This window comes from Silurus meridionalis, chromosome 13 (assembly GCF_014805685.1).
Source record: "Silurus meridionalis isolate SWU-2019-XX chromosome 13, ASM1480568v1, whole genome shotgun sequence".
Lineage (NCBI taxonomy): Eukaryota > Metazoa > Chordata > Actinopteri > Siluriformes > Siluridae > Silurus > Silurus meridionalis.
Window position 1 is genome coordinate 12,922,254 of NC_060896.1, and position 12,651 is coordinate 12,934,904.

The 12,651-nt window shown below is 37.3% G+C and overlaps 1 protein-coding gene across 1 annotated transcript; it reads right to left on the reverse strand.

Annotated features, from left to right (window-relative positions):
* Nucleotides 1-131: 131 nt before the first annotated feature.
* Nucleotides 132-11,539, reverse strand: c13h15orf39 (chromosome 13 C15orf39 homolog). Its single transcript, XM_046865230.1, has 4 exons — nucleotides 11,294-11,539; nucleotides 6,578-9,490; nucleotides 2,971-2,999; nucleotides 132-1,846 (listed from the first exon to the last, which is right to left on the reverse strand). The coding sequence occupies exons 2-4, from the start codon at nucleotides 9,444-9,446 to the stop codon at nucleotides 1,841-1,843; spliced, it is 2,904 nt and encodes a 967-aa protein (XP_046721186.1). The 5' UTR covers nucleotides 9,447-9,490; nucleotides 11,294-11,539; the 3' UTR covers nucleotides 132-1,840.
* Between the last annotated feature and the right edge of the window lie 1,112 nt (nucleotides 11,540-12,651).

Below are 12,651 nucleotides of genomic sequence, written 5' to 3' on the forward strand. Positions count from 1 at the left end.
AAAAAAAAAGGTTTTAATACTTTTCTACATATCTTTATGCTATTCAAATGTTTGGTTTCTTATATACATAGTGTAAAATGTGAAATAAATTAGTTGTCTGTTTTGGAGAAAATTAATATTAAAGTGCAAAATGTTGCAAAAACTTTTATTTTTTGGTCAGTTCTTTTTGCTCTGTGTTGTACTTTGTAAATCTGAAGAGCATTAAAATTTCATACAGTGCACTGGGGTTTCTTTAACCTGCTGTTAATAGTGGATAACTGTCAATGCCTCTTTTCTTAATTTACCCATAAGAGGGAGCTGTAACATTATTTGCTACATCAGCAAACGCAGTGAAGAGGGTTATCAGAAGGAAAGGGGAGACGAATTTAACATGTATGTAGAAAGCCATAGAATAAGTATTTCTAGTTCAGGTTTCTGCTACACCTGGATATTGATAGACTGTTCATTTAGTTTCCCCTCATTATTCAAAGCAAACTTTTTAAAAACAGAAACTGGTAAGGCACTTTACACCCACTAGCTGATTTAAACACTATAAGTAACAGATACAATTAAAAAAAAAAAAGGTAAACATACAAGGTAAAAGTTTTCTGATACTTGATTAAAGTCCCGAAATATAGAGCACCTGCAATGTTTGGTCAATGTCGTAATTGATCAAAACCAGCACATCAGCTTTAAATAGGCCCAAATTTTCATAAATATAATGTATAAAAAAGCAGTTTAACAGAATTAAAAAGCATGATATAAATATTAATGCTTAAAATGCAAAGAATGAGTAAAGTTCACAGTTTTAGAAGAATGTACATGTCTATATACATCTATAATACGTCTATACACTACAAAAAGATTTTTCAGGCCTCGATTTCAAGCCACCCTTTCTTGTAATCCACCAGCAGCTCTAAGTAGTACTGCCATTCTGGCTCACTGTCATACTTGACTTCAAAGACAGTCTTCAGCGGGTTGGGATGAGACTCATGGATACGCAGGACTACACCCTTGTACCACACCTCTGTCTTATCGTTTTCTTCATACAGATGGCGGATCCTTTTGCCCACCAGGTCTGGGTAACTGTTCCTTATGGCCTGGTGGGAATTTTGTACAGCCGAGCGCAGTACCCATCTCCTCCTATTCTCTGAAGTACACTGGGTAGAGAGATAAGGGCAGAGCTTTGACCTTGAGGAGAACTTCCTCAGTCTGTGTCGTATATTAGACTTTGAGCTTCTATGTTTCTTTTTTCTGTGGTAGCGTCTGTGTCTCCGTCTCTGAACCTCAGACTGGTCAGGGACCCTCTGATAATGGGACACTTGGCCTCGTCGGCCTTTGGTGTGGTAGACTTTCTTGAGCTTTAGAACCATATCCGAGCGCCTCCTAGTGCTAATGGGTGCATGTCTTTCATATGATGACAACGGGGTCATCTCTGTATCCACGTCAGTGCTCTCTGATGAGAGGTCATCAGAGGTCAAAGGGCGCCCCCAGGAATTCTCAGGCCCTTGCTCAGCATCAGACTCTATCTTCACTTCAATGTGAGCCTCTACATTGGTGCAGGCTGCAGATACATTTTCGCAACTTTCTACCCCTAGACAGCTGGTGAAAGTCCAGGTTTCAGATTCCTCAGCAGGTCCGTCTTCTTCGGAGGAAGTGTCGTCCCCTAAAAACCTCCTCTTGCAGGCACCCTTTACCCTCCCTTTGGTCCGAAGATTTTTCTGGCAAGAAGTTTGCTTCAGGTCCTCAGTATCTGGCATGTGTGGACTTGGCGATATGCAGTGCATTTCGAACCCATTAAATGAACTTTGAAGTTCATCAGAGCATTGCATACACTCCTTTTTTAAAAGGCCGTTCACTTCTATTCCTAGAGTGAAAGAAGAGCAAAGTTACTGTAAATTTCTTTTCTTTTCTCAAATGCACCACTCTTAATACTAAATTGAACATTCTTTGACACTGGGGTAAAACCCTTTAGAGCACAAAAAAATTAACTTTTTGGTGACTTTGGTAAATACCTTGAACATGAAAAGGTGCCTGTAATAACTTTAGACCCTTATACTCAAAAACCTCATGTTATGATGTATCCTAAATCATGTTTAAAATACATTTATTGTTAAGGGAATAAGAACTAATATGAACAAACTATGCATGCATGAGGGTTCCATCCCAGCAAAAAAAAAGAAAAAAGCAGTACAGTTCATTGAAACAGCATAAAATAATATGCAATTATCAATACTACAATTCAATCAATTAATTTATCAATTACTCCCAAAGCGGAATACTTTAGCAAAAATCAGTAGTGGATTAAAAAAGAAATACTCCTCATTAGCAGTATAAACGTATCAAAGAAGACCAGAGGGGCAAACAGATTGAGGAAACAATGTGAACATCACATGGCAAGTATAAGAATATGCAAATAAAAAATTTAAAAAAAGATTGAAAACAAGCATGAGCAAGCAGAACATCTCCAGACAAGCCTGAGTGGAGAGAAATTTGAAAATGAGAATCGATTTATTTATCCAATGCAATTAAGTTAAAAAAAACTAACTCAAAAGTTAGCTGGATGGTATAAAAAAAAAAATAAATAAAAAAAAAAGTAAAAAAAAAAAAAAATAAAAAACTTGAAAAAGTGATGGAAACTGCAGATGGCAACTAGGCCAAGTAAACACCTGTGCTGTTTTATCAACAGATGCCCAAGATCCTTCCTTGCTGGGGGTGGGGTGTGTGTGTAACAGGTTAGACAGAGATCCCAACCACATCACTTCCTACAGCTTGCCACAGCATCCGAACACATTATGCAAAGGAGGCTCTACATGCAACAGTTCATCAGTGGGATTATGTCTTTCCTGTAGCCTTCTCTACATTTACAGATCAAACTTGAAGCTGTACTTACAGCCAAGAGCATAAAGATAAGAGAGACTAGCTAATAAAAGCTTAGCTTAATGAGTGAACAGAAGAAGCAGTGTGGGGGAGCAGAGGAAGAGGAAGTACCTTTTGTGCATCCTCTGTAGGAGCAGAATCTGCAAAATAAAAAAAGGGATTTCAAAACTAAATAAAACAAGTGAAATTAAAAAAATTAAAAATAAAAATTAAAAGTTAAAAGAAAGAACTGCAGAAAAATAATTCAAATATCTTTAATTTTCAATAAACCATAATTTCCCTTAATATGCAATACTTACGGTTTGTGGGGAAAAAAGACCAATGTATGTCATTTTAGTATTTTTTATAAATTATTGTAGAATGGCTCAGACTCTGAAAGTATGAGTATGAAAGTAAGAGGATGAATCTGAAAGTAGTTCTAGCTACATGAATGATATGATATTCATATGCTTATTCTAATACATTACTGGTTCTATAGTAACAGCCTATACACAGTGACTCGTATTGCATATACTTCACATGATCCAAGGCTAATAATCAATCAATTACACATGTTTATAAAAAAAATAAAGAAACCATTGATTTGATGCCCTTTTTCTTTGTTTGAAGACATTTAACATTTATGTCATGAGCCTTGTTTGTGAACATGCAACATTTATATCACGTGTTTTCTAGGTATTACTTAAAAAAACAAACCAAAAAAAACAAAAACAAGAAAAAACCTGTTTTTTGATAGTCTTACATTCTGTGCAACGCCCGTCACACGAGTCATAGTGGATGAGCTTAAGCTTGAATTACTGTTTAAAACACAACATATTACAAGGGGCACATTTATGTTAACCCCCAATTCATGTTTAAGTTAGAAATAATTTCTGATCCTCAAAGTTATACAACAATGACGCACACTTTCTGACAAGTTAGTTGACATTCATCTGCACTGCAATATAACCGGTTGCTTTCTCAGCACATGTAGCAATTATTGCTAAACACATCTACTGTTTGCATTCCTAACAGGTTGAACAAGCTCCAACTTTAGTGCATGAAAGCTGAAAATTTAGTATCCCATTTTTTTAAATCAAATGTCTTGGTGGAATGTTCTGGAAAGAAATTCATCTCAAAGATGTACATTTAGAAATTGCTCAAACAAGCACTAGTTGCAATGTCTGTAACAAAATGTTATTTTCTATTGGTAAATGTAAAGAAAATAACAATGTAAATGTAAAGAAGGTCATTGGTTTTCACCCATCCTTATTTCTTAAAAATGTGTTAACTATAATCCCAATTACCCCTGTATACTGATCTCATCAAAATCCCATCAAGGCAAAAATGGAACAAATAAAAAACAAAAAAACAAAAGTGTAGTTGGGGTCTGCTTTTGCTCCTAGAAGATGGAGTCATTGTAAATTAGTACAGTATTCTTCCGACCTTTAAACTATGATGAATCTTTACTATCCTGATGGATGGGTCTCTTCCAAGATCACAAGCTCCCAATCCACAGGGAATTAAAAAATGTAATGGTTTGGTTGATGATTGTGGTGTGATGGTTACGTGTGTTACCTCAGTCTGAACTGAACACCTATTAGAGATATTTAGAATGATGCATTAGTGCTCAACACCACCACTACTACCAGCCAAACACAATTTGAGAGAATATCATAAATAACTTGTAAACATGCCAGTTTACATGAGGAAACTGGCTTCACATGATCCAATTCAGAGGAATAACCAACTTTATCTACTTATTCAAGCGGAAAAAAGATGACTAAATGCAAAACTTCTTAAAGCACTCTTTCAATCCCCTCACTGTTTATAACTGACCAGCATGCAAAAGATAGGTGAGGAATTCACAGTCATGTTAAGCTCAAAGTAAAGTTAATTTTGCTTTTATTAGCATTTTTAGTCATGCATGAGAGCCATTTTTTCATACTTTACCATGCTTGTAATTAGAATTTATATTAGATTCATCGTGGTTTCATGCATATCAATGGTTTCCAATCTAATTTGCAAAGGGAGACATTGGTATACATTCCAGCCACACCTAAGCGTTATGTAAAGACGGAGATCAGATGAATAAACTGTGTAATGAGAAGAGCCTTATGCTTGGCATGGAAAGCTGCAGGTGCGTTATGTACCAAATCTGTAAACCCCTAGTTTATGACTTCCATTTACATCTACTGGCAAAGCTTTAAAGTAGCATATGTTGAGTTATTACAGGAAACAATGTGTACAGTAATCCCCCGCTTATTGCAGTGGTTACATTCCAAAACGGCCTGCGATAAACGTACAGTATACAGTTCTGTAGTAGCGTAGGCTATGCGTAGTTTCTCTTTGTTTATTGGTTGAAGTGTCCAATGACATCAAAAAAGTGGCTGAGTTAAAGATACACATCACCGCATTTCTTTTTATTCTTGTACTGTATTAACATTTTACTTAATTTTATAATTAATAATTATATATTTTTATTAATATTTCATAATTTCAACATAAAACTCCATGAAAACAATTCCCTGTAAGTTTTGGTCTATCGTGCTATCTGCGAGTGACCGTGAAAATCAGCCAAACAAATCTGGCAAATGCAATTACACAATAAACCCGGGGGCACGGGTTTCGAACCGCGGTAAAGCGGGGGATTACTGTATTATTCACTACTCATCAACTAAACATATAGAACATGCAGAAATGAATAACACTAAAATACATGCTGAATAACATGTATAAATGCCAAAGAAATAAAATTCATATATTATTCCCATTATTGGTTTCAATAATCTGCAATGTTTCAGTGTGAAATGTATACAGTGGTGGGCAAAACTTTTTGAGAATGACACAAATATTAATATTAAGTCTACTGGTTCAGTTTTAATTATGTCAATTTGCATATATTCCAGAATGTTATGAAGAATGATCAGATAAATTGCAATTAATTGCAAAGTCCTTCTTTTTTCCACTGCATTTCAGCCCTGCCACAAAAGGACCAGCTGAAATTATGTCAGTAATTCTCTCATGAACACAGGTGAGATGTTGACGAGGACTAGGCTGGAGATCACTCGGTCATGCTGATTGAGTTAGAATAACAGATTGGAAGCTTTAAAAGGCAGGTGGTACTTGAAATCATTGTTCTTCCTCTGTTAACCCTGGTTACAGGCAAGGAAACACAGGTGTGAGTGCATCTGCACACACAGCGAGGCGAAGATGGCCTGGAGTCAAGAAGGGCAGCAAAGGAACCATTTCCCTACGGGAAAAACATCAGGGACAGACGAGAGTCTACAAAAGGTACAGGGATAGGACTGCTGAGGACTGGGGTAAAGTCTTTTTCCCTGATAAATCTCCGTTCTGAATGTTTGGGGCATCCGGAAAAAAGCTTGTCCGGATAAGAAAAAAGCGCCATTGATCATGCCATCAGTCAGGATGTGGCCCAGAAGATGATTGACAGAATTCCAGGGCAAATTGCAACACTGCAAATATTGACTCTTTCCTTAAACTTAATGTAATTGTCAATAAACTAGTTTGACACTTATGAAATGCTTGTAATTATGCTTCCGTATGTCATAGTTAAATCTGACAAACAGATTTAAAAACAATGAAGTATCTTCAGTCTTCAGATTTCGTGACAATTTATATTTGTCATTCTCAGAACTTTTGGCCACGGTGGTACATTTCTGCATTCCTTTAAAAGATTCAGTTTTAAACTAGTTTTAAAAAATTATCCTCAACTTACCAAGGACTTTGCAGACATCAGCATAGTAGAGGAGGTTAAGGATATCTGGATAGATATCTGGCAGGTGTTTGAGGGACAGAAGCCTCCTTAATTTAGATGAAAATGCCCGTCTGTGGAGCTGAGTCAGCTGTCTCTCCTCAGACAGTGTGGTTGGTCTCAACTCTACTCGATGCTCTTGTAGAACCTGGTCAATAAATGTGCCCTGGACCTGAGGAAACAGCAGCTCCTTGACCACCAACATGGGGATAAACACAGCACCAGCTCTGATGACATGAGGAAAGGGGCACTCTTGAATTCTGACATAGTTCCTAAGCTGGTAAAGAACTTTCTGGAGTGCTCGTGCAGTCTCTTCATTTTTCATCCACACCTCCCTAGACTTCGAGCCCAGAAGGCATGAAACCTTTTGGGTTTTAGCTGAATGAGAAGCAGACTCATCCGGGTCCAACCTGGATAACCAGTTCCTGAGCTCGCAATTTGAGGTTTGAGAAATGCAGCCTGATATTAGTCTGCAGAGTGACTGGTGAAACTCCATGAACTCATACCGGGCCTGTCTACTGCTTATGGCAACTTTATTCTCAACAGGAGAATGAAGAACCTCAGGAACAGGGGACACAGGTGTTTTGAAGATGTCGGGCAAAATTATTTTAAAGCTAGTCAGTTTAAGGCAATGAGGAGGGATTTTATTTTGAGAAAATGTCACCTGATCAGTCAGAGTTGGACTTTGGGATTTTCCAGACAAACGGGATAGAAAATCAGATTGCATTTGGTCACCGTTTTGAGTTTGCATAGCAACGCCATCCATCACACTACACGTAATATTGCTATCAAGGGTTTCAGTTGCGATTGGTTTTGAATCTGAATAAAGAGCATTCTTTATAGCAGTGTCACCCTCTGTCAATTCTAAATGGTCCTGTTCCTTTTTAACACCTACATTTTGATCGTTTTCACTATTTACAGGACTGTGGCTTTCTTTTCCTGACTGACATGCATTTTCTTCGGGCTCTATTTTCTCCTTTTTTAGTTTTAATCTTAATACGTCTATGTCCAGATTTTTTTTACAATCTATGTTTTGCACTTCTGGTTCATCTTTTGTTGGCTTAGAGTCAGGTGCCAGCATTGGAGAACTGAGATCTTGTGCAGGTGACAATACACCTGTAGCTTCTAAGTAGGCTTTGTAGGGGGCCAGACTAAAGACTTTGTTAATTACTGGCATTGGAGGGGAAGAAGGGTGATTAATTTCTTTTGCATTCAGTTGTAGCATTTTAACTTTAGCCAAAGAATCGTTTTCATGGCTTTTGTCAGGTTCCACTATATGCTTTTTAGATAGGACAGCACCACTGCCTGGTTTGTCTAAAAAACATAAACTCTGATTTTTACTGAATATATCCCTAGTGAATGGTGGAGAGGCTGTGTAATTGTGACTATTAATAAGACAATTATCTTGCCCTCGACATTGAATGGATGAATTTTGAAGATGTAAATTATTTGAAACCAAATAGTGGGCTTGGGGGTTATTCTGATGCAAAGTCCCTTTATTTCCAAGCTGTGATTGAGAAGGTAGTTCCTGGTTGGCGACTGCATTCTGCTCTCGCCGAATAGAAAAGTCCAGGGGTTGTTCGATCTGTTGCATAACAGGAGGACAAAACTGTCTCTTATTGAATGGGTTCATTTGTCTATTTAAGTGTGTTCTACAAGCAGGATCGGCAGGTACATTCCTGACAGCTGGGTGACCGGGAGGGACCACAGTGTAGGGATTCCTGAAATCTCTAAAGAAATTATGAAGAATAGGGTGCTGCCCAGATGTTTGCTGAGAATTATCAGGTTTGTAAACATCAATGTTATTCTTTGGACAATAAAGCAAGGAATGTTGAGGTATATCTCGATACTTAGATGGGTGAGGACACCCATCTTGATAAATCTGCATGTGCGTTCCATATTGAACCTCAGGCATTTGTTCATACATAGGAGTCCGATCCTTATGTGCCTGTCGGGGCATCTGGAAACGTTGGCAGTGATCTGGTGAAGAAAGGACAATTGGGTGAGCGTGGTTATATATATAGTTGCTATGGCGTGGATCAGAAAAAGCAGAAAACCTTTCAGGTACGCTTGGGCTGAGACTATGGTACCCGTCTGTGGTTACATCTTTTAATGATGCCCTCTCTCCACAATGCTCAAATGGCAATAATCTCTGCTGCATCAAGGCTTCAGACTCCTTTTTATTCATGCAGGTCCAGTGACCATAATAGGTTATCCGATCATCATCAAACACTTGTGGGGGCACCCGCTGCAATCCTTGGTCCATTCTATAACCGTGTCCCACTATGCACTTTTGGCTAGCACAACAAGGACCATGTCCATACACTGGTTTTGGAATAGCAAGTCCACCAGATTTTTCTGCTGTTGAGGGTGATAAGCTTGTGCATCCTACAGGAACTTTCCTAAAAGGAACAGGGGACATTAATCCTGCACTACTAGGGCTTTGCTTACTCAGACTTCTAGTAGAGTAGCCAAATTTCTGCTTTGCTGCTACTGTGGGGGAGCCATTGTCCTCAGGGTAATTCATATTTTCAGGCCTATAAATGACTTGATTTGTAAGTGACCCCTCTGTGGCTGAAGCATGAACCACAGGGCTCCCTCCATTTCTCACAAAAATCCTTGAGGGACTCCATGTTGAGGGAAGATCTAAAGACTCTTGTCCACCGAGAGTGCAAGACATATAGGTGTGTCTGTAGGGTAAAGACTCGTCTTGGGAGTACTGAGGCAAGCTGTTGACTTTGGAAAGCCCTGAAGTGCTCACAGTATCCTCTAGTCTTGCTCTCTTGCCTTGAGGTAGAGGATCCACGAAACTCTGCACCCGCTTGCTGTTCATTATTCAATCCTTTTTTAAGGTTATATATTCACACCTGATATCACCTATTAAAAGACAAAGAAACAAGTCAGATGGCAAATTTTTTACTGGCGGGATAATTATATTTGAACCCTGAGCTTTCTCCATTACATTTACACTACTATAATACATCATTACAAAGGCAAAAAATATGATTAAGATAAAAAACATTTTCACAGAATATGAGAAAAAGAAATTTAAAAGACAAAATAAGCCTTTGTCTAGACCATTTTATATTTCTAAATTTTTTTTTTTTTATAAATAAAAGGTTAGATTTTCTTGAAACAGGATAACAGCCTAAGGCATATTCTTTTGTGTGCTTAGGTTTATGGAGCCAGTAATGGAACAAACCACACCTTGACCTATTGAGGATTAAAAAGAATAAATCCCTTTATTAAATTGCTTGTAATTAACTTGAGGTTGTGTACAATGTACGCCGCATTAGCCATTCTAATTCACTAAAACAACTGAAAAGCAGTTGAGTAAATTCACGGCTAATATTTTGAGGCATCATTAAGTAACAATCTGAAAAACCCCTTTTTACATATTGCTGGTATGTAACACTACATGTCAGTCACTAAAACTAGTTTCCCGGGGCTTGACCAGGGTGGCACCATCTGAATATCCACATCATCATGTAGCAAAACAAAGAAAAACATGCATCCCAGTGTATGGACAACACCTAATCTGGGTTTCTTAATCTTGCTTCTTTTTTTACATTTACAAAAACCTGCCTTTTATCAGGGGAGTGTAGACTTAAATATTCAATTAAATCATATATTATATATACACAGATCTAAATGAGAAAATTTTTAACATTATATTATAACTGCCTGTTCGGTTAATACTTTGCTGACATCTAGGTGTGTTTATATTGAACTTGTAAAAGGAAACACCCAATTAATAATGACTTGGGTGGTCATATTTTGATTTATAGATTAATACATGTAACCTGTTGTTGTGTCATAAATCATTTGTATGTTATTCCCAAAATTCATAAACGTACTCGTGTACATTAAAGTATAAAAAAGTGCTTCTATATTTCCCTGAGAGTTCTAGGCTCAATCCCAAATAGCTCAGTGCTCTTTACCAAGGCAGTTCATCATACAATAGTCCAGTCTAATAGTAATCTAGTCCGTGTACTTAATATGTACTTGGGTGGTGAAGAGTCAGTGGCTCGGGGGAGAGAATATTCCGGAGGGTCATGATGAAACATTTCTGATTTTCATCTCGAAAAATAGACGGGGACTTGTGCGACAATTTAAAAAAAAAAAAAAGACCTATACCTATAAAATGATCTATTTATAACTCGGAACTGGAAAAGATATGTTTTCACGTGTAAGCGCAGTCTGCATGCATGCATACCCAGTGCAGATGCCGCTACCCACGCAGCCAGCAAACAGCGCAAACCCACGAGTCCATCTTAATTTTAGAGTCACTTAGGAAACTTCCGTCAACATCTACAATCCGCTTGAACAACTTTCAGCCCAAAACACACACACACACTTCTCTAAAGTCAGCAGTTTTCCGTCATGCTAAAGTCAAACTACCCCTTTCAGTGAGTGTTTAAAGCGTCTCCACACGTTTGCGAATGTTTAATCCGCGTTTGGATTGATGAGACCTCGTCTCTTAACGCGCAGCACACAGCCAGCTCTCTTGGCTCTCATGTGCTCTCCATGTCCAAGCAGATGCTGAAAGCTCATCCCAAACCAAACTCACCTGCTCAAAACTGCAACACCAAAAAGACAAACGCAGGATGAAGACTCTGGATGTTTGTTTTTTTTTGTATCCTCCATCCTAATAAACAACACATATCATCTTAAACTCACCGAGGAGAGAAAACCCTGTTCATCCAACTCCAGCCTCAGTTAAACTAGGCCAAAAGCCAAAAAGCGAAAGTCAGTCATTATTCTTCTAGTTCCAGAGAAAGCGTTTGGAGAACTTTAGGAGATGGAGATGGGGTGAAGGCTGCGCAGATAGTACTGCCTTATTTCCTTTCTCAGGAGTTTGTAGGCGTCAGTTCAAAAGTATGTAAGCTGTTGGCACACGGTTAACCAATTACAACATGACAGAAGAAGAGGGAGGATCTAAAGGTTACCGCTGAAGCAAAGCACTAATGTCAGTGTGTGTGTGTGTGTGTGTGTGTGTGTGTGTGCTTTTAAACATTAACAGCCACAAAATTGTGAAGCGCTTATTTGCTTAAGAGCATTTGCAAAATGCATTTTATATCAGTGATGCCATAGATTTGTTTTTAGTTTTTTTTACTGCAGTTTTGTAAAACATTTAAATCACTATAAAATGTATACATTCTCTAACATCAATTTAATTATATATATATATATATATATATATATATATATATATATATATATATATATATATATATATATATACCTACATTGACCATTATCTTTTTATCAATCTGGCATTTGGGTTTTTTGCATTTTCCCATGATTTATTTATTTATTTTTTAAATAAAAATAAAAATAACAATTATGGTGACAAGTCTTCTTGACCTTAAACATTCAGTTGCAATATTCAACCATGATACTGATTAGCTTTTGTGCTTATGAATAACTTTATTATTATCTTCATGATTTATTGTATTTATATGATTTACATATTGACTAAATTGATAAAATTATTGAGACCTCTGACTGTTTCAGCCATGTGTGTTTCTTCCCCGAACGTCTAGCCCAAAGTTAGAGGCATACAATTGTGTAGAATGTCTTTAGTTGCGAAAGCATTGAATTGTCCCTTTGCTTAAACTAGGAGACCGAATCCTGTTTCAACATGACAATGTCCCTGGGACTATGGTGCTTTTTACTTTTTATGCATTTGCATTATAAGGTTTTTCTCCCATGTATTACATCTACTTTTTTTGTGGTACACAGTCAAATCAGTATATTCAAAGCAAGTGATGAATGTGTTTTAGAATCAGCATATTTGAAACATGAGAGAGCACAATGCACTTTGAATTAACTTTTGAAGTGTTGATCTGTCAAGAATAATACATATATCAAAATAATGGATAGTCAGTGTTTGATAAGGTAATAGTTGCAAAAATAGCTACTCTGAATGCGAATGGGCGTGTTTTCTTTAGAACTGCCTGTTTGTTTCTGCATAATAAAGTTCTTCTTCTTTGACACCATAACTCTAAATCCTGAACTTAGTTTGTTTCTTTTGC

Bases quoted from the DNA above. Each gene is read 5' to 3' on its own strand.
- c13h15orf39 (XM_046865230.1), bottom strand. From the start codon at position 9,446: ATGAACAGCAAGCGGGTGCAGAGTTTCGTGGATCCTCTACCTCAAGGC. The intron at 3,000-6,577 runs GTAAGTTGAGGA...TTTATTTTGCAG, and splicing joins TGATGTCTGCAAAGTCCTTG to ATTCTGCTCCTACAGAGGAT.